This window comes from Pelodiscus sinensis, chromosome 6 (genome assembly GCF_049634645.1).
Source record: "Pelodiscus sinensis isolate JC-2024 chromosome 6, ASM4963464v1, whole genome shotgun sequence".
In the NCBI taxonomy this organism is placed as follows: domain Eukaryota; kingdom Metazoa; phylum Chordata; order Testudines; family Trionychidae; genus Pelodiscus; species Pelodiscus sinensis.
Genome location: NC_134716.1, coordinates 125,948,756 through 125,973,925, shown reverse-complemented (window position 1 = coordinate 125,973,925; position 25,170 = coordinate 125,948,756). Strand labels below are relative to the sequence as shown.

The window sequence follows — 25,170 nt, the reverse complement described above, 5'->3', positions numbered from 1 at the left end:
TTCTGGCCGGCGCACTGCTCGCTGGCCCTAGTGCCTCTGGCTTGTCCTTTATGATGTCACCAAAACAACTGCCACGCGGTTTGCTCCGGGCAGGGCGCGGGTTGCAGAGCCGCCGACGGGCAGTTGGCCTCTAGTGTGTGGGGTTGGTTTGTTTTTGTTTTTAAATTCTCGGATTGATTTTGCGGGTCAAAGATACCAATGGGGGATGTGTGCGGGGGGTGTTGGGCGGGGAATCTGGGTTGTGGGAGGCTGGGTTTGGGGGGGGCGGTGCATGTCGGGCTCTGCAGTGGGGAGAGGATATCAGGGTCTGTGGAGACGTGGGTGTTACGTATGGGGCTGGAAGGAGTTGGACGGGGGCTTTGGGATTGGGGGTTGTTGGGAGGAGGGGTTGAAGTAGATGGGGGTGTCAGGATCAGGGTCTGGGATTGGAAGGGGGGGCGATGGGGTAGAAGGTGGCCTTGCCAGTAAACTCTGACTTTTTCAAATTGTGTGTTGATTTTTTGGGTCCAAAATACCAGTCTGGGGTGGGGAGTTGTGCTTGGGGGGGGGGGGGGGAATGTGGGTGTCAAGGTCTAGGATTGGAAGATTGGAAGGGGGTGTCACTTTCAGGATCTGGGTAGTTTAGGGTCGGGGGGGATACGAGTGTTGGGGTCTGAGGTTGGAAGGGGGTGTCACTGTCGGGATCTGGGTAAGGACTGGGTTGGGGTCTGGGGTCGGAAGGGGGTGTGAGTGTTGGGGTCTGGGGTTGGAAGGGGGTGTCACTGTCGGGATCTGGGTAAGGACTGGGTTGGGGTCTGGGGTTGGAAGGGGGTGTGAGTGTTGGGGTCTGGGGTTGGAAGGGGGTGTCAGTGTCGGGATCTGGGTAGGGTCTGGGGTTGGAAGAGGGTGTCAGTTTCGGGGTCTGGGGCACCCCGAGCAGGTGTCAAGAACATGTGTGCCACTGTGAGCTGATCATGGGGGATTGGTTGCACACCATTGGGGCTGACAAACCACAGAATCCTAGAACACTAGAACTGGAAGGGACCTCGAGAGTCATCGAGTCCAGTCCCCTGCCCTCACGGCAGGACCCAGCACTGTCTAGAAGGGAACAGGTTTGGGAAAGACTGATTTGGGGAGACCGAGAACTGCGGTCAGTCCGGAGGGAGCGCGGGTCAGAGGCTTCCCTCCGTGGCTGGTGTAGGGAACTCTCTGCCCCCAACCTTGTTTCCTCTCCTCTGCCCCAAACTTGTCCCCCGCCCTCCTGGCCCCCTGTTCCCTCTCCCTTGCCCCCCTGGCCCCGCTCCAGAAACCTGCCTCCCCCCCGCAGAAACTTGTCCCCCGGCACCCTGCCCCCCCTGCAGAAACCAGTTCCTTCTGGCACCCTGTCTCCTACTACAGAAACCTGTCCCCCTGCTCCCCTCTGCAGAAACCTGCCCCCCGCCAGCACCCTGTCCCCTGCTGCAGAAACCTGTCCTTCTGGCACCCTGCCCCCTCTCCCCTGCCCCCACTGGCACCCTGTTCCCTGCTCCAGAACCTACTAGCACCCCTCCCCAGTACTGTGTCCCCTGCTCCCCAATGACTTTTCTATGGGTCAGTGACCCCTGACTCAAGGCAGGTTCCCTGCCATTCTCATAAATAAAGACAATGCAGAAACTTTTTGTGTTTAACATAGTATTCTATTTAAAAATGAAGCCTGGCCAACAAACCCCCAATTGGGGCCAAGCCCCCATCTGGCCACAACCACTCCTGCATTCCCCCTTCCCCAGACCCTAGATCTGAGCCTATCAAACACTGGAACCTCCTGCCCTCAGCCCCTCACATCCCCCAACCCAAATTCCTGCACCCTCACATCCCACAGAATCCCAACCACTGCCCAGCCTGGAGCCCCCTCCCCAAGCCAGTGTCCCCTTCTCCACCTCCTCCTGCATCCAGAGTTCCTCCCAGAGCTTGCACCTCTCACCCCTTCCCACACCCAAATCCCTCATTCCCACCCCAGAGCCTACACATCCTGTCTCAACACAGCAAGGGTCCAGCTAGACTGCAGGAGTTTTTCAGGATTCTGGAGATATCCCAGAAAAACTCTTCTGTATCCAGGGTTGCGTTTGTTCTTCTGCTTTTTTAGTGGAAGAGTAAACAGGCTCTTTTGGTCACCCCCATATTCCTCTTTCCACAAGGAATAAGGGGGCTTCCAAAAGAAGGGTTTTTTTTCTGACATTTGATCCAGTCTAGACAGGCCAAATGTTGGAAAAACCTCTTCCTACAGAAGAATAAAAACTAATAATAATAATAAGCAGCAGTATAAGGATTGGGGATAGCAAGTGATGGAGAGGAGGAGAATAGAGAGGGCGGGGCTTCAAGGAAGGGGCGGGGCAGTAGATCTTGGCTTGGTCTGTCATTTAAAAAGTGATCTTGGGTGTAAAAAGGTTGGAGACCACTGGTCTAGACCCTATGATTATTTACATGAAGAATGTCCAACAATGTTCCCTCTCAGCTTTTCCATCCACGTGCAGATTTTTCCCATCCACGTGTGGAATAATTTTTTGCACTGAGGCATGTGTGCATGTGCACCACCAGTCAACACAAATCTAGCTGTGGGTGCTCTGCTAATCAGCTGAGCAGCATATTCTCAGAATTCAGCAGAATTTCTCCTGAGCAGCCACACGAGTGCCTGGCTTACAGGGAACTGTGGTGTCCAGCCCTTTTCTTTCTGAGGCCCCCCAACATACTATAAAAACTTGAGATCCCAGTGGGGATGGGGAGGGGGTTCAAGGCTCCTGGCTCAACCACTGGCTTTGTGTGTCTTGTTGGGGAGCTGGGGGGGGGAGGTCCTCCAGAATTTGGATCTCAGCATTGCAAGGATGTGGCGTCAGTCATGGGGTGGAGGGGCTGGGCCCTGCAGCTCCCTGAAACCAGCTGTGGTTTAAACCACAAGGTAACTCACAGCCAATGATCCTGTTATGCCAAGAGATCAGCCTCCTCACGCAAGACTGTGGTTGTACGGGAGTTAGTTTTACCAGGACCTCCCTGGCCTGCGGGGCTGCGTGGAGAGGGCAGAGCTCTCTGTACACTGACTGCCCAAGCGTGGGGGGGACAGTGGACAGACTCAGGGAGTCAAAGCGTGAAGGTGGATTCCTGCTCTCCCCCCGCCATGAGGACAGCAGTTACTCACCTCCTGCTCTGCTATGCTGCGCAGACTAGGGAAGGGGAGGGAGCTAGTGTCAGGATGCCCCGCAAAACCCGTGGGGTACCCGGTCTCTGCAGAGATGGGGTCAGGGGAGAGGGAGGTACCTGTCTCGGCAGCAGCTTCTGGCTCAGGAGCGGTGGCTGCTGTGTGAGCAAGTGTTCAGGCTGAGCGCCCTGCTTAACACGGGCGGGGATCCTTTTTTGGGTCGGGGGCCACTGACCCACAGAAAAATCAGTTAGGGGCCACACACAAGTGAGAAACAAAAAAACGAACCAAACCACCCAAACAAATGAACCCTCTCTGATGTGGCCTCTGACTGGGGAGAAAGACGCTCCCCACATTCCCCCCACACCTGACCCTGGTAGACTTTCTGTGCTCCAGTCCCATGATGGGGCAGTGGGGAGGGAGGGGGCTCTGAGTATCAGGGGCCAGACATACCCACACCCCACTCTCTCGCTCATCACATTCCCCACCCTCTCTCTCTCACACACACACATACACACACACGTATGTATTATGTAACCCCCCTCCCCACTTTTGTGGACCTCTAGAATTACTGTTCAATAATGTCAGCTTGGTCATAATCCCGCATGCCTCTTTAAACCAGTGTCAGATGTGCTACTGTGACTATATACTGTAAATGTGCAAGAGTTTTGTTTACATAATCAGATATTTTTGTAAAGTCCGTTTTTCCCATTGCAATCCAATTCTGAATGCATGTACAGGAAGGTGACGTAATTGTGTCAATGTATCAAACAATGTTGATAAAAAAACCCATGATGACGGAATTAATTTTTTTTAATGGAAAAAAACTGAAATCAGAAAATAATAACTCCAAAATAGTACAATTGATTTGATAAGACCTGCGATGTAGAGGAGGAGAAGAAGTTGAGGGGGGTGTTTATGACAGTGACTCATGGAAGGGAGGTTCCAAAGAGGCTGGAGAAAGGCTGTTCACAGAAGTGACGGATGGCAGAACAAGGAGCAAAGGTCTCAAGTTACAGTGCAGCAGTCTAGGTTGGATATTAGGAAAAACTATTTCCCTAGGAGCGTGGTGAAGCACTGGGATGGGCTCCCTAGGGAGGGGGTGGAATCTCCATCCCTAGAGGTTTTTAAGTCTCGGCTTGGCAAAGCCCTGGCTGGGTTGATTGAGTTGGGATTGGTCCTGCCTTGGGCAGGGGGCTGGACTTGATGACCTCCTGAAGTCTCTTCCAGCTCTGTGAGTCTATGATTCTATGACTTCAAAGGGCAGAGCTCCCAACTACTGACTTACTAAAATGTTCTCATATAGAGCCATCCTTTGAAATGAACTATTAGACAGTTGCAACTCTCAGATTTTTCACAGCTGTCACTTTGCTGCCCGCGAGAGTCACTTGGAACTTGAATGAGACAGCAGCGCCCGATCTCCTCGGCTCCTGCACCAAAACCACTGAGGGTATGTCTACACTGCAACACTATTTCGAAATAACTAGCTATTCCAAAATAACAGTCCATGTCTACACAGCAGGCAGTTATTTCGAAATAGTGTCAAAATACTGTCATGCTGGAGGACTTCTTACTCCGACTCCTGTAACCCTCAGGCTACGTCTACACTGGCATGATTTTCCGGAAATGCTTTTAACGGAAAACTTTTCGTTAAAAGCATTTTCGGAAAAGAGCATCTAGATTGGCACGGACGCTTTTCCACAAAAGCACTTTTTGCGGAAAAGCGTCCGTGCCAATCTAGACGCGCTTTTGTGCAAAAGAGCCCCGATCGCCATTTTCGCAAAACTGGCCAGTCTAGACACAGCCTCATTGTATGAGGAGTAAGGGAAATCGGAGGAATTGTGCTCTATATTGAAATAAGTGCTATGTAGATGCTCCCAATTTCAAATTACTATTTTGAAATAATATACACAATGGACATAGCTCAATTTGCGTAGGTGATTCTGAGTTAAGCCCTGCAGTGCAGACGCACCATGACGCTAAAGAAAAATCTCCATGAGCTGGTTTCAGTACAGTCTCTGCTGCGTCTACACTGCAGGCTCCTTGCGCAAGATTTTTTTGCGGAAGATATCTTCCGCAAAAAGTTCTTGTGCAAGAGCGCGTCCACACTGCCATGTGCTTTTGCGCAAAAGATGTGCTTTTGTGCAAGAGAGCGTCCATACTGCCATGGACGCTCTTGCACCAGAAAGCTCTGACTGCCATTCACAGAATGGCCATCAGAGCACCTATGCTTTTTCCGAGAGGGGTTTTTTGTGCAAGAAACCCCAGTTCGTCCACACACGCCTTTTTGCACAAGAATTCTTGCGCAAAAAGGCTTATTCCTCGAAGAAAGAGAAATAACTCCTTCACAAAAAGCCCTGTCTTCTGACGATCTACTGTACTTTTTCTTGTGCAAAAACGTGCTTGTCGTGTGGACACTCCGCAAGTTTTTGCGCAAAAACTCTGCAGTGTAGATGTATCCCCAGACACACTGCTGTGCCATTAAAGAGCAGAGGCACCTTCCTACAAGCCACATCAGTGTGATACAAAACACTGCTCATATGAGGGGTTCATTGCTTTGTGCCTTGTGCTAAAGATTATGAAGAATTAGTGAGGTTGAAGGAACATAAACAGGGTGTTTATAATTCCATCTCCATGGGAACACACTTGGCATGGGGAGGTGCAAGGTTTGTTTGTTTGATTGCAGAAATGCAAATCTGTGTTATGGTCATTTACTTCATAATTACCCTGGTATTTCCCAATGCAAAGGCATATGCTTTTTTTTTTTTTTTAAGAGGACTTTCAGACTAGCGATTCCTTCATTGGTTTGTTTCTCTTTAACCATATGATCTGAGCTGTGAATGAAAGGAAGGTGAAGTTTCAAAGGGTAACTTAGTTCTGTGCAATGAAACCTGCTCTTGCAACAGGGACGCCATCGGCTGCAAGCCAAAGCCAGAAAGCAGAATGCGGGAGAGAATTAAGAAAGTGTTCACCATCAAAAACAAGACCGTGAGGGAGGGACTGGCGGAGGCCTTGGGGACATTCCTCCTCATGGTAAGGAAGAGACACCCCTTGTGAAAGTGTGTGCATGGCTAATGTGTGGCTGATGCAGGTTCCGTGGTGTGTTGTTCTCATTCTGCAGGTTCAGTGGTGTGTTGTTCTCATTTTGTATCCACACTCAGTGCCGGTAGCATTGACAGGCTATTAATGGTTATCTTTAACCTGCGTTATGTCTGGCAGCTTTGTAGGAGTCTTAAGGATCTATCAAAATGCTTTAAAAATTAGTTGTCCTGTAGCACCTTAAGGATGTGTCTACACAACAGTTATTTTGGAATAACAGCTGTTATTCTGAAATAACTATGCAAGCGTCTACACAGCAATTCTGTTATTTTAAATAATTTCAAAATAATGGATGGCTTATTCCGGCTTCTGTAAACCTCATTCTATGAAGAATAACGCTTATTCCGAAATAGCTATTTCAAAATAAGGCATGGGTAGACGCTCCACTGCTGCTATTTCAAAATAGCCCCTCACCAGGGCCATTCTAAGCTATTCCTCCTCGGGCTCTAAATCAAGATAGAACGTCTACATTAGGGAAGCCTGCCTCAGACTCATTTTGAGGCTTCCCTGAGGTATAAACGTGTTTTTTCAAAATAAGCTATTTCAGAATAACTATTCCGGAATAGCTTATTCCAAAAGAACTGTGCAGTGTAGATGTAGCCTAAAAAGAGACTAAAAAAAATATATCGACAGTATCAGGAGCATTCGTGGGCAAAACCCACTTCCTCAGATGTGCGTGGAGAAAAAAGGGGGAACCTCTCACACCACTCTCATCTGAGGAAGTGTGTGCGCCCTCCAAAGCTCATGATACTATCTATCTATCTATCTATCTATCTATCTATCTATCTATCTATCTATCTATCTATCTATCTATCTATCTATCTATCTATTTCTAAGGTGCTACAGGACTACTCGTTTTAAAGTTACAGACTAACGTGGCCATCCCTCTGAGACTATCAAAAATGCTTCAAGGGGAAAGAGACAAAACAAAAGGTTGCAGAGGCAGAGATCGGGACAGAATGGAGCAGCGTAGGGATGAAATGACAGTTCTCATTCTCTTCTGCGAAAGAACAAGCATGTGCTAAATGACACCAGACCGCCGCTAATCATTAGCAGAAAGCTAGTTATGTCGAGGAGGCCCGTGTTGATTCTCTGTCTGCACACATGGTGCCAGACACTATTCTTATTCCCATTCTGTAGCAGGGGAAACTGGCAGGGAAGTGAAGTGCTTTGTCCACGAGGACAGTATGACATGGCAGGATCTAAGCTCAGAGCTGGGGGGCAGACTGCTCACCCTCTAATCCCAGCTCTGACAACAGCCACTTCTTAACGTTTTCTCTGTAAAATGGGAACAATATTTGCTCACCTCCCCGGCATGTTGGGGGTTACTTAATGCTTGTAAAAACCTACGGAAGACAGGACAAATGATTTAATAATTGCAATAATTGTAATTAAAGCAAACTGGGACTGCACCCATGGTTGCATCATCCTTGCACATGTTGATCTCCGGATCACACACCATCTCCCCTCTTGTTGAGGTGACCAGGCCTGGTTTAGGTGTGACTTCACACACTCAGTAGAAGCAAGCTACCTGTGTCCCAGCTAGATTTCTTCCTAAATAGGGACAAAATGTCTTTCAGTGTGGGCATTTCATGGCATCCTACTATGACATGGGCTGGGTTTTCTCAGGCGTGGCCTGCTAATAGATGCCAAAATACGGCTGCTATTCTTATGTATTGCGAAAGACCCGGCCTGGGTCAGGTCCCCATTGTGGTGAGTGTTGTCCAGATGCAGCTAACGTGACCATTCCTCTGGGGAGTTCCAGCAAGTCCACCTGCAGATTTGATGTGCATGCATTGAGACTGCAAGCTCGGTCTCTGGTAGGCTTATACAGTGGCCAGCACCGTGCAGTTCTGGCCCTGCATTATGGTAATAGAAATAATGAGCAGACTTACCCGGCGTTGGGCAGGGCTCTAGGGATGTGTGTGTATGGGCTGGGGGTGCAGGGAGTGTGTAAGAGTTGGGGATGTGGGGGGGGGGGGTCTCCCCCAACCCGCCAGGGGTGTGTTCTCTGCCCCCCCGGGACTGCCCCATCCTGCCAGGGGCCTGTTCTCTCCTTCCTCTCCCAAGGGCTGGGAGAGGGGGAGGGGATAAGGTTTGGGGCGGGGGGGGGGCTACTCCCTCAATGTGCTGGCAGGCAAAATGATGGCGCTCCCCCCCTGCTCCCACTCCCTTGGTACAGCTGCCCCCAGTGGACACCCTGCAGGATAGCTTTCCCCTGCGGGCTCACTGCCCCTGGTGGACACTCCCATATCATGTCCCTCCGAACAGCAGCCCTTCTCTTTAAACAGTCCTTTTTTCTGGGGCTTTCAGTTGTCCTGGCACAACCAAACCCTGACCTGACTTTAAGTTAGAAGAAGAGGAAGCGGCATTCCAAACGTGGTGGCCTCAGCACTTACTGTTTAGGGGGAGCTCTTGAACAAACAGACTTGCAGCCAGACACACAGCCAGACGGACACACTCTAAACTCTACAGACACATAATTACAACTGGGGAACTGCACATGCCTGTGATTCCTTATACATTCGCCTAGCTGTTTGCATGCAAGAAAAGATCTTCTCTTGGCTTGCTGTGGCAGTGATTGCATGTGCAAAGCCATGCCGGCATATGCCTAACTCATTAAAATGCAGCCATATGCACAAGTAGCGCGTCACTAGGAGCTCAGCAACCCATAATCTTCTTTCATAGCGTCTCTTTTCGTTTTTAAAATAAAGAAAATGGAGCCTAAGTATAAACAGGGCCTTGCATTGCCCAAGCGTAACACCGATAGGCGGAACCAAACCTGAGACCACTGGAGCTTAGCGCATGAGCCTCTAAGGCTGTGTGTAGGCTACACCTCTCTGTTGACAGAGAGATGTAGATTAGACATGTCGAAATTGCTAATGAAGCAGGGATTTAAATATCCTGCGCTTCATTAGCATAAACATGGCCGCTGTTTTTTTTCGAAACGGAGCTTTTTTGAAAAAAACAACAACCTGGCAGTCGAGACGCAGATCTGTCAAAAATAAACACTTTTTCGACAGATCCTGTATTCCTCAAAAAATTAGGTTTACAGGATTTGTCGAAGAAGGGTTAATTTTTTACAGATCCGCATCTAGACTGCCAGTTTTCCCCCGAAAAAGCTCCCTAGGCAACTTATTCCAGTGTTTAGCCATCCTGACAATTAGGAAGTTTTTCCTACTCTCCAACCTAAACCTGCCTTGCTGCAATTTAAGCCCATTGCTGCTTGTGCTATCCTCAGAGGCCAAGGAGAACAACTTTGGGGAACTGCTTTACTGTTTGCTGTAGTGTGGCAGTGATTGTTTTACTAGGTACTTTGAGAACAGGAGAGCCACTGAGCACCTTGATGGGAGTCACTGTGCAGCGCTACTGCCCACTGCAGCGAAGGCAAGGAGGCTCATGGAGATATCTCACAATAAGTCCAGAATAAATAAAAATCAATTTTTTCTGGCAACTCCCTCTGCTAACTAACAGAGCTGCCTTGCCAAGTGACTCCAAAGGACACGTGTCCTGATCACTTCTGTTGACTGCAGGCCTAATAAAAACTCAGCGTTGATAGAAAGAGTTATTGACTGCAAAGGGCTCTGTTAGCTCCCAAGGGCCCGGGAACAGCCAGGGAAAAAGAAAGCAACGTTTTATTAAGCCAATATATTTGTCACAGACCTGGGATTCGAATTTATACCTGCGCAGCCTTAGCACAAATGAGTCAAAGCTTTGAGTTGGTCCAGCTGACAGGAGGAACGTTGAAAAGAAATCCTCCGTCAAGTGCACCGACAGCACAGCTTCGTCTACACTGGCATGATTTTCCGAAAATGCTTTTAACAGAAAAGTTTTCCGTTAAAAGCATTTTCGGAAAAGCACGTCTAGATTGGCAGGATGCTTTTCCGCAAAAGCACTTTTTGTGGAAAAGCGTCCGTGGCCAATCTAGACGCGGTTTTCTGCAAAAAAGCCCCGATCGCAAAAATGGCGGAAAACAGTACTATGCTGTCTACACTGGCCCTTTTGCGCAAAAGTCTTTCGGAAAAAGACTTTTGCCCGAACGGGAGCAGCATAGTATTTCCGGAAAAGCACTGACAATCTTACATGAGATCGTCAGTGCTTTCCCGGAAATTCAAGCGGCCAGTGTAGACAGCTGGCAAGTTTTTCCGCAAAAGCAGATGATTTTGCGGAAAAACTGGCCAGTCTAGACACGGCCCAAATGTATAAAGATGCTGAGATAGACAAACATAGATCAGACCGAGGGCACGTTACAGATCTGTTCCAAGATCCTTTCCTGTGTCTTGGAGTTTGTCTAAACACACACAGGTGGATGTGACTATTTGGTAGCTTCCCAAATGCAACATTATGGCAATGAACACCCAAACGCACATTCTCTGCCCATGGTTCATGAGAATACAGGCCATTCCGGTGGGTTTGGGGTTTTGTTTCGAATGGCTGATCCCTGGCTTTTCTCTTTGCTCCCCCCTCCTCACTGTAGCCCCATTTAGATTTTAATAATGATGTCACCCCTCCTTCCACACACCCCGCCCCACCCACACACTCGTGTATAGGCTTTGTTCTATGGCTGGCTCCTTCACGTCCTACCGACACACCGTTGGGAAAGAAGGTGCTCTGAAATGACCTGGCAAGGGGCCAGGATGAATTTCTAGAGGGTGGGAACCTCTCAGCTATCGCTATGGCAAACAGTGTCACACAGTCCTCTTTTTCTCTGCATTAGTTCTTCGGTATAGGTGGCGTTGCCCAGGTGACACTGGGAAAAGGAGTATATGGAGAATATCTGAGCATCAACTTGGCATTTGGAATTGGCGTCACTATGGGGATTCATGCAGCCGGCAGCATCTCTGGTGAGTAGGACAGCAGTGAAATGTATTAGTGCCTCCTCATAAAATGAGGGTCACAGGAGTTGGAGTAAGAAGTTCTCCGGTGCGACATTATGTCAAATTAACGACTTGTTGAGTAGATGCAGACTATGTACCCTTAGGCTATGTCTACACTGGCGGGTTCTTGTGCAAGAACTCTTGTGCAAGAACACGTCCACACAGCCATGTGCTTTTGCACAAGAGCATCCATGGCACTGTGGACGCTCTCTTGCGAAAGAAAGCTCTGATGGCCATTTTAGCCATAGGGCTTTCTTGCGCAAGAAACCCCTGCCGTGCAGCCACACTGCACCCTTGCACAAGAGAGCTTACACTTGTTAGAAAAGAGCGTAGCTCTTGTGCAAGAAGCCCTCTCTTCCCACGCTTTACTGTAAATCTTTTTGCGCAAGAGCGGGTGGGCAGTGTGGATGCTCTGCGGAAGAAGGCCATTTTTGTGCAAGAACCTGCCGGTGTAGACATAGCCTTAGGGTCCTAAGTAATCTCTTTCTTTAGTCTTTGTTTTGCACGATGCTTTTCCTCCTCAGAGGTGTGTGTGCATTCATTTCACGAATGCAATGGTTTTGATAAGGAAAATGTGTGTTTTGGGTCTTTTCCTACAGAAAAGAGGAGCTGGTCAGAAAGGTTGGAGAATAGGCTCATGATGATAATCATTTGTGGTTCGTAGTACGGACAGGCTCCAACCAAGATCAGGTTCCCACTGTGTCTGATGCTGTATAAACACAGATCAGACATAGGCCCTGCCAGTCCAGCGCCTTCCTCACAAGAGCAGAAAAACAGCTATTACTGCCTTAGGAAAACAAGGGGCTGAAATAAATCCATTCTTAGACTGTGAGCTCCTTGGACCGAGACTGGATCTGCCCTGCCCCATTTCTTTGGTGTAATTGTAATCAAGTAATGATTGATAACTGTGAGAAACACCCCCCAAAGCAGGCCACCTCCCAGAGCTAAGCTGAAGATCTCCTTATAAAACCATGGGAAGCTCACACCTTAAATACTATGTACAAATGTGGTCGCCTCATCTCCAAAAAGATCTCTCGGCATTGGAAAAGGTTCAGAGAAGGGCAACAAAAATGATTAAGGGTTTGGAACGGGTCCCATATGAAGAGAGACTAAAAAGACTGGCACTTTTCAGCTTAGAAGAGAGGAGAGACTAAGGGGGGATATGACAGAGGTCCATAAAATAATGATTAATGTGGAAAAAGTGAATAAGGAAAAGTTATCTGCTTGTTCCCATAATATAAGAACTAGGTAGGGGTCACCAAATGAAATTGATAGCAGGTTTAAAAGAAACAAAACGAAGTTTCTCTTCATGCAGTGCACAGTCAACCTGTGGAACTCCTTGCCAGAGGATGTTGTGAAGACTAGGACATAACCGGGTTTAAAAAAGAACTAGATAGATTCATGGAGGTTATGCCCATTGATGGCTCTTAGCCAGGATGGGTAGGAATGGTGTCCCTAGCTTCTGTTTGTCTGGAAATGGATGACAGGGGAGGGATCACGTGACGATTACCTGTTGTGTTCCCACCCTCTAGGGCATCTGGCACTGGCCACTGTGGGCAGACAGGATATGGGCGAGATGGACCTTTGGTCTGACCCAGTCTGGCCATTCTTATGTTATGTTCTTCAGTTTCTGGCAGGTTATTGACAGTGTGTTTTCGTCTTTTTGACTTTGCTACTCATCTCTTCAGCGATGGGGGTCACTGGGGAATCCAAAGTTTTGTCATGCCCTCTCTGTACCTCAACCTTTTACTTTCAAACCAGACATGGGGCCTGACTTTAGCGGTGCCAAGAATCTGCAGCTCCCGCTGACTTTAGGGGAGGATTACTCTGCCCTGCATGGCTTAGGGTCAGGCCCTTGGTGTATGTCATCGCTCAACTTGGAACAGCACATAAACTCTAGAGCAGAGAGGTTTAACCCTTGTAGCTGAGATGGGGCCTGATTTACCCTTAGCCTGCACCTGGTGGTGTCTTTTACACCTGCGGAGAGTGACAGCACGTGGGTGTAAGTGCTACTGCTGTGATTTGTTATGCCAGGTTCAGGAGAACCATAAACCAGTGAGCTCAGAGCCTTCAGTTTGTTCCCTGCTGCACTTGCTGGGCTGGAAATAAAGGCCAGCTGAGCACCTGGGATTTCTAGGAAAACGTCTCACGCTCCCTGAGCATGGGATGGAGCAATGAACTAACTCACCGGCAGCACGAGAGCTAGGATGTGGGAATCTGGAACGGTAGCGATATTTATAAGGGAGATGTAATATATATACGTGTATCTGAGCTTGTCCACAGGTATGCATGTTTTTAAACAGGAGCTCACTTGAATGCCGCCATCACCTTCACCCACTGCGTCTTCAGAAATCTTCCCTGGAGAAAGCTGCCAGCGTACATCATCGGCCAATTCCTGGGCTCCTTCACTGCAGCCTTCCTAATGTTCTGCATGTACTATGGTAAGGTTGCTTTCCCAACGCTCTCGTAATTGCTGGGGATGGGTTGGTTCTCGTGCTGGTCCTCACAAAGGAGATGCTGCTCCCGGCGAGGGATGTGAATCCTGGGGGTTCACACTGCAGTGATTCGCTTTCTGCAAAGCTAACCACATTGTTAGGCTTGTTTATATTAGATAGACAGGTGAGCGCTCTTATCTGCCCTGGGATCTCTCTTCACACCTGAATAGGAAACTCAGTGCTCTCCTCTCCTGCCAAGCCCCTGGCAAGAGAGATGGGCTTTGCGCTGTGGCCATAAGGCCAATAGATGTGGGTTTATTCAGGCGACCTGCAGGAGCAAATTCCAGCGTTCTCAGCTGACAATGCTTGTTAGTCGCATGCAGACAGCTAAACTCTGGGACCATTAAGTGAGTCCTCTGCTCCTTCATCTATTGGTGTGTCTTGGGGGAGAGGGAGGTTTCTTGGCTAGCCAGATCAGACGTGTCTACACTGCAATGTAAGCCCAGGGCTGGTAGAACCGGAGTTAGCAGGCCCTGGTTTTCTTAACCTAGGGCTCGAGCGTCTCTGCTCATTTGTGACCCCAAGTGGAGCAGTGTCGAACCCTCGGGCTTAATCTGTGGTTTCCGCATTTATTGATCATGCGACCAACACCCATCACCCAGATTTCCTCGAGCCGCCCCCAAACGTTACACTGCACTGAAGCCATCCCCATAGAGCCGTCTTGCTCGCCGCCAATAGCCTGGAGTGCGTTTGCTGGAGAGCCCCGTGGTTAGGCAGCTGCATTCCGAGCCAGTTGGTGCTTTCAAAGGTCTGGAAGCGTCCTCCTTCCCCACACGTAGGACATCGGAGGCAGGCCTGCTATGAGTCACAAGCCTGGGGTTGCTGTGGGGAGGCCTGGATCCAGCTGCCGCTGACCTCCCCTGGGACCGGCGGGCACAGCCGCACGGAAGGAATTGGCATTTATTTTACTGCCAGCAGTGCCCAGGAGGGAGAGCTGCTAAAAGCCAGCTCAAGGCCTGCTGGAAGAGCCTGAGCGGGAGCAGAGAAGGCGTCTCTGTTTTCCCCAAGAAGCCCCGGTGCTTTCCTCAGCCACACCCCCGCAGCCCACATCCAAGCCTCTGCTTGTCTGAGAGGCACATGAGGGGCTGGAAGCCTGTGGCCATAATAAAACTCCTCTGAGCAAAGTCTTAGGGAGCTGACTCCTCTGGGCAAAGCTCAAGGGGCTGACGTCTCTGGAATAGGTGTGGCTGCCTGGCCACGGCGCTCTCCCCTCCGGCGTGTGTCTCTCCTGAGGGCAGCCAGCCTTTGCGTTCAGTCGGGGAGCGATCCTCCTGCTCTCTGTCCTCACGAGGGCCCCGTGACCTCCTGCAGCTTCCATGACTTCCACAGCAGCCAGCGTGGCTGACTCCAGGGTCACCAAGCAGCTGGTCCCGCTGCTGCCCTAGCCCTGCTGCACCTCAACGCAGCTGCTGGCCCCTCCTGCCGTTGGTGTCATGTGTCCCCCTCCACAGCTCCTCTCTCCCCCTAAATCAATCAAGGCCGTGGACAGGTCAGAGGCAGTGACTGTTTGTTTCTTGCCCTTGACCCAACCATGACTTTTGCTACAAGTACCTGTGACCAAATCATACCCTTGCTCACCAGCTCGCGGCCCAGCACTAACCCCCTGCCTTCCCTTTCTCCTAGATGCACTGTGTGACTACTCCGGAGGCAACTTCTATGTGGTGGGACCTAATGGCACAGCCGGGATCTTCGCCACCTACCCTGCTCCGTATATGACTGTGCTGGGGGGCTTTGTGGATGAGGTCAGTGCCCAGGATTTCTCTGCCCTGTCGCTGGGGTGTCTGGAGCACAGCAGTGGGGTCCTCGGTGTGGTGACGGGGTGCTGTTGCAGGCTTAAGGCAGAGCACTGTGACTGTTCAGCAGCAGGAATACGCTCAACAACTGCCCTGATGAGCGTACAGTGGAGGATGTTTGGCTGCAGCACAGAGGAGTGAATTTAAAGATGAACAGGCAGATAGGTGCACACACACTGAGTGCAGAGGAGGGTGTCTGGAGTCTTAGGCTACAGCTACACTACAGCAGGAAGCCATGCTCCAAGATCAATTTACCGGCAGTCAATTTAGCTGGTCTAGTCAAGACCTGCCAAATCGATCACAGATCACTTTGCAATTGACTCCCATACCCTGCCCCTGGTGAGAAGCATAAGAGAAATTGATGGGAGAGTTTCTCCCACTGACCCCTTGCGATGTAGATCTTAGACTTTTGGTGCTAGTTTTGACCTAGGCTTAGTATGGGGAAGAGAATGATCAGCACTGAAGTTCAAAGTGCATTTGTCGGTTTTTCTTCACTCAGCGCACAGTCAACCTGTGGAACTCCTTGCCAGAGGATGTGGTGAAGACCAGGACTTTAACAGGGTTCAAAAAAGAGCTAGATAGATTCATGGAGGTTAGGTCCATCAATGGCTATTAGCCAGGATGGGTAGGACTGGTGTCCCTAGCCTCTGTCTGTAAATGGGTGACAGGGGAGGGATCACATGATGATTGCTGGATGTGTTCACTCCCTCTGGAGTGTCTGGTATTGGTCACTGTCAGCCGACAGGATACTGGGCTGGATGGACCTTTGGTCTGACCCATTATTGCCTTTCTTATGTTCCATTAGATGACTGCTCTGTAAGGCACATGGTTGCTACTAGGAATATTTCAAACTCTTTACAGCTTTTTGTTTGTTTTCTTTCCAAAATTATTTTAGTTGCCCAAAGAATTACTGCTGAAATGTACCTTGGTTAGGAGAGCCTCAGTACCCTCATACACCCTGCGGTAGAGAGGGCAGGCAGATGGGGCTTCCCTCCTCTCTCTGCATCATGGAGGGGTCTCTGAGCCAGCTCTGAATAGGCTGGTGAAGAGATGTTGGGAAAAGTTTGATCTTATGGCTTCACCCCATGGAGGAACAGCATAGGGAGAACTAGGTGCCAGACCCTGAGGCTTCCAGGTGTGGAGAAGTCTGGAGGATCAGCTCTCCCCTTTCCCACTCTTCATTCTTTTAGCCTGCAGCTCCTGAAACAGTGGCTTCCGGCTGTGGGACTATTGGTGGTTTGGTTTTGCTGCTGCTTGGTTGCATGAAGCCCTCTAGACCGGCATAGCGAGGAAATCCTCCCCTGCTGGCAGCGAGGGCAGAGATGTGCTCAGGAAGGGTGACTGTTTTTAGGATTACCTGAGGGCTTGAGTCACCCTGCTTGAGTCAATGGGCGTTACAGGAGCACTTCTCGGGATCTGGTCCTAAAGGCCTTTATTCCTCTGGGTATGTCTACACTACAAAGTTAATTCGAACTAACAGCCGTTAGTTCGAATTAACTTTGATAGGCGCTACACATACAAACCGCTAGTTCGAACTTCATTCGAACTAGCGGAGCGCTTAATTCGAACTAGGTAAACATCATTCTACAAGGACTAACGCCTAGTTCGAATTAAGCAGTTCAAATTAAGGGCTGTGTAGCCACTTAATTCGAACTAGTGGGAGGCTAGCCCTCCCCAGCTTTCCCTCATGGCCACTCTGGGCACCACCAGGGAAACTCGTCTGCCCCCCTCCCGGCCCCAGAGCCCTTAAAGGGGCACGGGCTGGCTACGGTGCCCATGCCAGGTGCAAGCCTGCCAGCACCCAGCTAGCAGACCCTGTACCTGGCACGGCTCGAGCCAGCCACCTGCTGCCACCCAGCCCACCCCCTCTTCCCGGGACCAGGCTGGCAGCTCCCGGGAGCCTGCCCGGGTCCGCAAGAGGCGGGCACCCGCCTGGTCTAGTGTGGAGATTGTGGACCTCATCCACGACGTCCACAGTAGGCACAGGAAAGTGGCCGTCTAGGGCAGGAGAGCTGCCAGCCTGGCCACCCAGAATCAGGTTTGCATGAAAATCAAGGTGGTCCAGTGAGACCCCCGACCCTGAGCCTTGAGCTTAGAATGGCCGTACTGGGTCAGACCAAAGGTCCATTTAGCTCAATAGCCTGTCTGCCGACAGTGGCCAACACTGGGTACTCTGGAGGGGATGGACCGAAACAATGACCAAGCCACTTGTCTCGTGCCATCCATCTCCAGCCTTCCACAAACAGAGGCCAGGGACACCATTTCTACCCCCTGGCTAATACCACTCCATAGACCCAACCTCCATGACTTTATCTCACTTATCTTTAAATTCTGTTCTAGTTCTAGCCTTCACAGCCTCCTGCAGCAAGGAGTTCCACAGGCTGACTATTTGCTTTGTGAAGAAGAACTTTCACTTATTAGTTTGAAGCCTGCTACCCATTCATTTCATTTGGTGTCCTCTAGTCCTTCTATTATGGGAGCTAATGAAGAACTTTTCTTTATGCACCGTCTCCACACCACTCATGCTTTTATAGACCTCTATCATATCCCACCTCAGTCTCCTCTTTTCTAAGCTGAGAAGTCCCAGTCTCTTTAGCCTCTCTTCATATGGGACCTGTTCCAAACCCCTGATCATTTTAGTTGCCCTCACCTCTCCCACCCTCTCTCTTCCCCTCTTCCACCTCCTTTTCCCAGTCTCCCCGAGTTTTGTTCAATAAAGAGAGTTTCTATTTTAGAACACACGTGTCCTTTATTTTGTACATCAGGAAGGGGGGCTAGAGAGGGGTAAGTGGAAGGAGGTGTGGGAGGAATGGGGCACGAGCCCCCGATGGGGAGGACTGGGGTGGCTCTGCGGGCTCCTCGGGGTGGAAGCTCTCCTGCAGCCCCCCGATTAATCACCCCCCTTGGATGGCAGCCTGTGGCAAGTGCAGCCGGGCTGATGGCCAAGTGCTGTGATGTGCCAAGTGTGGGCATTCAGGGCACTCCAAGCCAGGACTGCTTTGCTGTCCCTCATCGAGTTAGACAAGCGAGTGGGGAACCCCCGAGAACTGTCTGTCCGAGGTGGGGGTTGGGTCCCTTTAAGCACAGCCCTCGGCTAGCCTGAGACAGCAGCTCCATGCTCTAAGTCCTTATCTGATGCCCTGCCGGCACTGCTTCCAGCCATCCTTAACCCCGGTTCTGGGTCCACTCAATGTGGACATGCTAGTTCAAATTAGCAAAATGCTAATTCGAACTAGTTTTTAGGTCTAGATGCACTAGTTCGAATTAGCTTAGTTCGAATTAACTAATTCGAATTCATAGAATCATAGAATAATAGGACTGGAAGGGACCTCGAGAGGTCATCGAGTCCAGCCCCCCGCCCTCAAGGCAGGATCAAGCTCCGTCTACACCATCCCTGACAGATGTCTATCTAACCTGTTCTTAAATATCTCCAGAGAGGGAGATTCCACCACCTCCCTTGGCAATTTATTCCAATATTTGACCACCCTGACAGTTAGGAATTTTTTCCTAATGTCCAATCTAAACCTCCCCTGCTGCACTTTAAGCCCATTACTCCTTGTCCTGTCCTCAGAAACCAAGAGGAACAAATTTTCGCCTTCCTCCTTGTGACACCCTTTTAGATATTTGAAAACCGCTATCATGTCCCCCCTTAATCTTCTTTTTTCCAAACTAAACAAGCCCAGTTCATGAAGCCTGGCTTCATAGGTCATGTTCTCTAGACCTTTAATCATTCTTGTCGCTCTTCTCTGTACCCTTTCCAATTTCTCCACATCTTTCTTGAAATGTGGCGCCCAGAACTGGACACAGTACTCCAGCTGAGGCCTAACTAGTGCAGAATAGAGCGGCAGAATGACTTCACGAGTTTTGCTTACAACACACCTGTTGATACAACCTAGAATCATATTTGCTTTTTTTGCAACAGCATCACACTGTTGACTCATATTCAACTTGTGGTCCACTATGACCCCTAGATCCCTTTCCGCCATGCTCCTTCCTAGACAGTCGCTTCCCATCTTGTATGTATGGAACTGATTGTTCCTTCCTAAGTGGAGAACTTTGCATTTCTCTTTATTAAACCTCATCCTGTTTACCTCTGACCATTTCTCTAACTTGCTAAGGTCATTTTGAATTATGTCCCTATCCTCCAAAGAAGTCGCAACCCCACCCAGTTTAAGTTAGTTCGAATTAAGTTAGTTCGAATTAGTGCTGTAGTGTAGACATACCCTCTCTTCATAGACTGACCTGCAGAACATTGTTCCTTCCCTTCAGCTGGTCTCTACTGTGATGAAATTACCGTCATGCAATCTCCACTGGGGTGCGCTGTCGCAGTCCTGCTCTCAGCTGGCTGGCACGCGGAATCCTTGAATACAATATTTCTCTATTGTGTACGATTCACTTTCTGCTCCCAGTTGCTTTGTCCACCCGCTCCAGGCTTCTTGCTGAATAGACTCTATTGGTTTCTTTCCAAAATAGGCTAAAATTCCTGTCCGATAGAGCTGGGTGCAGAAGCCTCTTTGGGGTTCCTCAGGCCCATCATATGGGTCGCTGTTTTCCTGCTGTGTGTGGGCGCAGCATCTCCACTGGGCCATGGCCAGAACTACTGGCCAACCTTCTCTTTCAAGACAGAGGCCTCTGCCCTGTTAGGATCTGGACAGCGAGGCTCTGTGAGTTTGGTTGCAGTCCAGTGGATCTCCCAGGTGAATGCCTCTCCCAGGCGTGAGAACCACAACTCTGCTTCACAACCCAAATACTCTTGCTTTGGAGCACGGTTCAGCTGTCGAGCCATCGGCATGACCTTACAAACTCTTCCCCTGGTTCTCTGGGCGGGGATCCAGGCAAACCTGACCTGTGTGGGACAGCAGTGGGGAAGCCACTACGCAGCGCCAAGTTGCCCCCCTTGCACTCCCGAGAGCATTGTAGGGTACGAGCCCCTGCCTGATGGAGGGACTGAAGGCCGGGGGTGGAGGTGGCATTGTCATGTCATCCATCTTGCAGGGCCTTTGGGTTACTTACTGCAGAGATCTGGCGTGTGGTGCTGTGGAACCTTCCTCTGTGTAGGGTCATGGGCCCAGAGTTCATGTGTGTACAGTTCTAGGCAGGACTGTCCTGTCAGCAGGAGCTGGGAGGCGAGGCAACCAGAGCCTCCAGTGATCTCGGCAAGGTCTGTCATTTTGGGGCCAAACCTGCTCCTTCTTCTCCAGGGGCCGGCTGGATTTAGGAGGGACCTGCTGGGCCCTATAACTCATTTTCCAGCCAACGTAGGACCAATTCCCTCCAGCTCCCTACTTGTTGTTAATGTGTCATCCAGGCTAATATGAAATGTCTCTGCGCTATTCTTGGCTTCATTCTGTAGCTTGTAGTTACAATCTCTTCTTTTCTCCCCACTGTGCCTTTGAGGTAGGAGGGTCTGGGTTCTGTCCTGCTGAAGTTCTAGTGGCCGTGGTAGGTAGCACCGGGACATCTCCAGGTGGTCGCAGATTTATTCTGTCTTTTAGGCAATGTGGAGTATGTCACTGCTGCAGAAGACGGATGACCATGAGAGCTCCCACCAGCTACAAGTCTTCAGCTCCCACTGACGTGTGTGTGAAACGGCCGCAAAAGGCAGAACCGTACTATCTCTGGACAAAGTCTCACAAAGAGGGGAGGGACAAATGCAGTCATCTCCCATTGAATCCTAGCCCATCATGGCTGGGATGCTAGTGCGGGGGCTAGCAATAAGAGCTTTTTTCCCCATCAGAAAGTGGGAAAAGGTGTTTGGTCTCATGGTTACAGGTTTTTATGGCTCCTTCTGAGTCCCTTACAAGCGGACTCAGAATCACGGAAGATTAGGTTGGAAGAGACCTTAGGAGGTGATCTAGTCCAAGCCCCTGCTCAGAGCAGGATCAACCCCAACTAAGTCATCCCAGCCAGGGCTTTGTCAAGCTGGAACTTAAAAATCTCTAGGGATGGAGCTTTCACCACTTCCTTAGGGAACCCATCCCGGTATTTCTCCACCCTCCTAGGGAAACAGTTTTTCCTAATATCCAACCTAGACCTCCCCAACTGCAACTTGAGACCATTGTTCATTGTTTTGTCATCTCCCACCACTGAGAACGGCCAAGCTCTATCTTTTTAGACCCCCCGCCCAGATAGCTGAAGGCTGCTATCAAATCCCCTCTCTCTCTTCTCTTCTGCAGACTAAATAAGCCCAGTTCTCTCAGCCTCTCAACCATGTGCCTTGGTCCCCTGATCATTTTTGTTGTCTTCCACTAGACTCTCTCCAATTTGTCCAAATCTTTTCTGTAGTGGGGACCCAGAACTGGTCACAATACTCCAGACGTGGCCTCAACCAATGCCGAATAAAGGGGAAGAATCACATCACTCAATCTGCTGACCATGCTCTTAGTAATGCAGCCCAACATGCCTTTAGCATTGTTGGCAAGAAGGGCACAAGGTTGACTTGTATACACGACTTGTATACACGACTTCTATCACGACTTGTATACAGTGTCTCTGTAATCTCCAGGTCCTTTTCTGCAGAACTGCCACTTAGTCAGTCATTCCCAAGTCTACAGTAGTGCTTAGGAGTCTTCCCTCCCTCTGCACTTGTCCTTGTTGATTTCTTTTGGCCCAACCCTGCAATTAGTCTAGGTCACTCTGGACCTTATCTCCACATTCCAGCATATTTACCTCTCCCCGCAGTTTTGTGTCATCTGCAAACTTGCTGCGGGTGCAACCCATCCCCTCCTCCAGGTCATTAATGAAGATGGTGATCAAAGCCTGCCCCATGACTCACCCCGGGGCACACAGCTTGATGCTGGCTGCCAACTAGACACTGATCACTGCACACTGAGCCTGGTGATCTAAGCAGCTCTCTTTTTACCTTAGGGTACGTCTAGACTACCGGGTTTTGTCGACAGAAGTTTTATCGACAGATACTGTCGACAAAACTTCTGTTGACATAGAGCGTCTAGACACATTCAGTTTTGTTGACAAAGCAAGCTGCTTTGTCGACAGAACCCTGTAGTCTAGACGCAACCCTACAGGCAATAACACCTTCTGTCGACAGAACTCTGTCGACAGAAGGTGTTATGCCTCGTGAAATGAGGTATACCAGCGTCGACAAAACTGCTGAGTTCTGTCGACGTTATGTCGACTGAACTCAGCGGTAGTGTAGACGCTGGTATAGTTTTGTCGACAAAAGTCCACTTTTGTCGACAAAACTCTGTAGTCTAGACACACCCTTATAGTCCATTCATCCAAGCCATACTTTTACTTGCTGGCAAGAATACTGTGGGAGACCGTATACATGTTGCTAAAATCAAGATATATCACATCCACTGCCTTCCCCATATCCACAGAGACAATTATCTCAATCATAGAAGGCACTCGGGTTGCTCAGGCACGACTTGCCTTTGGTGAATTGATTTTGACTGTTTCTGATCACCTTCCTCTCCTCCACGTGTTTCAGAATGGCTTCCTTGAGCACCTGCTCCATGAGGTTACCAGAATGACTAAGGCACTTGGGTTTAAAGGTGTAGGGACATGAAAAATAGTTGATACAGACAGACTTACCCATGTAGAATGATGTTAGTGGCTGCTGAACGGTGGGCAGACTCATTGGGAATGGGGCCAAGACCCCTTGTTTATTTCGCACGAGCTGGCTGTGACCAGATACTAACAACTTCTGATTACTCCCAACCTTGGCCATATTCAAAACGGTGACCTGGGGGTGGAATGCGTCACAACCCATCATTCCATCGCTAATGCACCTTTTCAAATGGTCAGTCAACCAGGAGGAGCGTGGTCTATCTTAGTGACTGGAGTGGGCCTAATCCAGAGCCAAAGCCAAGGGTCAAACGAGAGGGTAGGAACTGGAGTGGACATGGGATCAGGCAGGGAGGAGTTTAAGGCAGGCGCAGGCAAAAGCAGGCAAGTTAAGCTGCTGGCTGGCCCCTACAGTTAATAAAGGGTATGGCGAATCAAGCAGCCGCTGTAGGCTAGTTGTCCTGATGAGATTGCCTGGAGATTTGCTTCGTCACAGGCTTGATTCCTACTCTGCTCCATTCACATGGTCCGTCTCTTTCTGGCCCTGCGATGCATTTCTCTACTGATCTGTGCTTTCTCCCAATCCCGCAGTTCCTCGCCACAGCGGTGCTCATGTTGTGCATTCTTGCCATCTACGACAAGAAGAACAATGGAGCTCTAAAGGGAACGGAGCCTGTGATCACTGGGCTCCTGGTGTTGGCGATCGGCATGGCCATGGGACTTAACACTGGATACGCAATAAACCCTTCCAGGGACCTTCCTCCAAGGATCTTTACTGCAATAGCAGGCTGGGGAATTGCAGTTTTTCAGTAAGTCCCCATCTTTCCTTTGACACTGTACAGATCATAACTGTGTGACCTGAAAGATGTGTTAATACAAAATAAAATCAATTGCCCCTTCTTTAAAAGCCCTGTAAGGGAAAAACTAATCTCTGAGCACACAGATGAGTTCTCTGCTTCATGGAGAATGAATGCTGCTCTTTCATGTGCCACAATAGCCATCGAACAGTTTGCTAGGCTGGCACAGAATATAGGTTGAATCTTGGCTGCTTTGTCTAACATATTTTAAAATGGAACCATTAGAGAATCAAATCCCATTTCAACAGCATTGGGATCTCCTTGTAGTGGATGTGGGAATAGACACATGCCATTCACAGTGCAATTCAGTGACAGCCGCCACATTGTTTCAATGTCTGGCAGCATGCAGACTGCAATTGCCCTTACAGCAAAGTTGGACGTGCGGTTAAGCAAAGGACTCAGACCTCGGTTCTGCTCCTTACGCTGAAATAGGTGTGACCTCAGGGAAAGTATTTTATTTTCTCTTTGAGGTCCGGTCTGTAAAACGTTGATAATACTTCTACCTCAGACACTGTTCTGGCCTTAATTCATCTAGGCTGTGTTTAGACTGGCCAGTTTTTCTGGAAAATCAGCCACTTTTCCGGAAAAACTTGCCAGCTGTCTACACTGGCCGCTTGAATTTCCGCAAAAGCACTGACGATCTCATGTAAGATTGTCAGTGTTCTTGCGGAAATGCTATGCTTCTCCCGTTTGGGCAGAAGTCCTTTTGCACAAAACTTTTGCACAAAAGGGCCAGTGTAGACAGCTCAGATTTGTTTTCCGCAAAAAAGCCCCGATCGCAAAAATGGCGATCAGGGCTTTTTTGCAGAAAAACGCGTCTAGATTGGTACGGACGCTTTTCCACAAAAAGTGCTTTTGCAGAAAAGCGTCTGTGCCAATCTAGATGCTCTGATCCGAAAATGCTTTTAACGGAAGCCAATTTTCCCTTCTTCCCCCCCCCCCCCCATCTCCCCTATTTATTTTGGTCCTAGACATCCAACACTCCAGTCATCTGAAGAAGTGGGCTATGCCCACGAAAGCTCATGATACCATCTACATGTTTTGTTAGTCTATAAAGTGCTACTAGACTATTCGTTGTTTTTTCAGTTTACCTGTACAGACTAACTCGGCTACCCCCTGAAGCTTGTTAGCTTCTCCAGGGTAGACTCTGGCAGCAAAATAAAAATTCTCGTCCAATGTGTTTCACCAAAAACCTGTTCTGTCTTTTCTTCTAGGGCTGGAGATCACTGGTGGTGGGTCCCCATTGTAGCTCCGACACTGGGAAGTCTGGCTGGTGCCTTACTCTACAAACTCCTAATTGATTTACATAATCAGTCTGCACTGGAAGGCAGAGATGAGAAAGGAAAGAATGATTTGCAGACTGACAATGTGTGA

The 25,170-nt window shown here is 49.5% G+C and overlaps 2 protein-coding genes across 4 annotated transcripts in view; one reads left to right on the top strand and one right to left on the bottom strand.

Annotated features, from left to right (window-relative positions):
* Positions 1–25,170, bottom strand: part of TPGS2 (tubulin polyglutamylase complex subunit 2) — a 97,267-nt gene that overhangs the window by 39,381 nt on the left and 32,716 nt on the right. The window contains exon 7 of one of the 2 annotated variants that reach the window (XM_025184607.2): positions 7,093–7,801. The exons of the other annotated variant lie outside the window; for it this stretch is intronic. Within the exon in view, the coding sequence (XP_025040392.1) occupies positions 7,790–7,801 (12 nt within the window). The 3' untranslated portion in view covers positions 7,093–7,789. Of the gene's footprint in view, positions 1–7,092; positions 7,802–25,170 lie in introns of those variants that run through there. 2 annotated transcript variants of the gene reach the window in all.
* Positions 37–25,170, top strand: LOC102455476 (aquaporin-7). Of its 2 annotated transcripts, XM_025184608.2 has the most exons (8): positions 94–142; positions 4,509–4,598; positions 6,055–6,181; positions 10,965–11,091; positions 13,428–13,565; positions 15,243–15,361; positions 23,531–23,748; positions 25,011–25,170. In XM_025184608.2, the coding sequence occupies exons 3-8, from the start codon at positions 6,092–6,094 to the stop codon at positions 25,168–25,170; spliced, it is 852 nt and encodes a 283-aa protein (XP_025040393.1). In that variant the 5' UTR covers positions 94–142; positions 4,509–4,598; positions 6,055–6,091. The 2 variants fall into 2 exon arrangements, with proteins under 2 accessions (XP_014429082.1, XP_025040393.1); XM_014573596.3 differs by lacking the exon at positions 4,509–4,598 and having other exon boundaries at positions 37–142.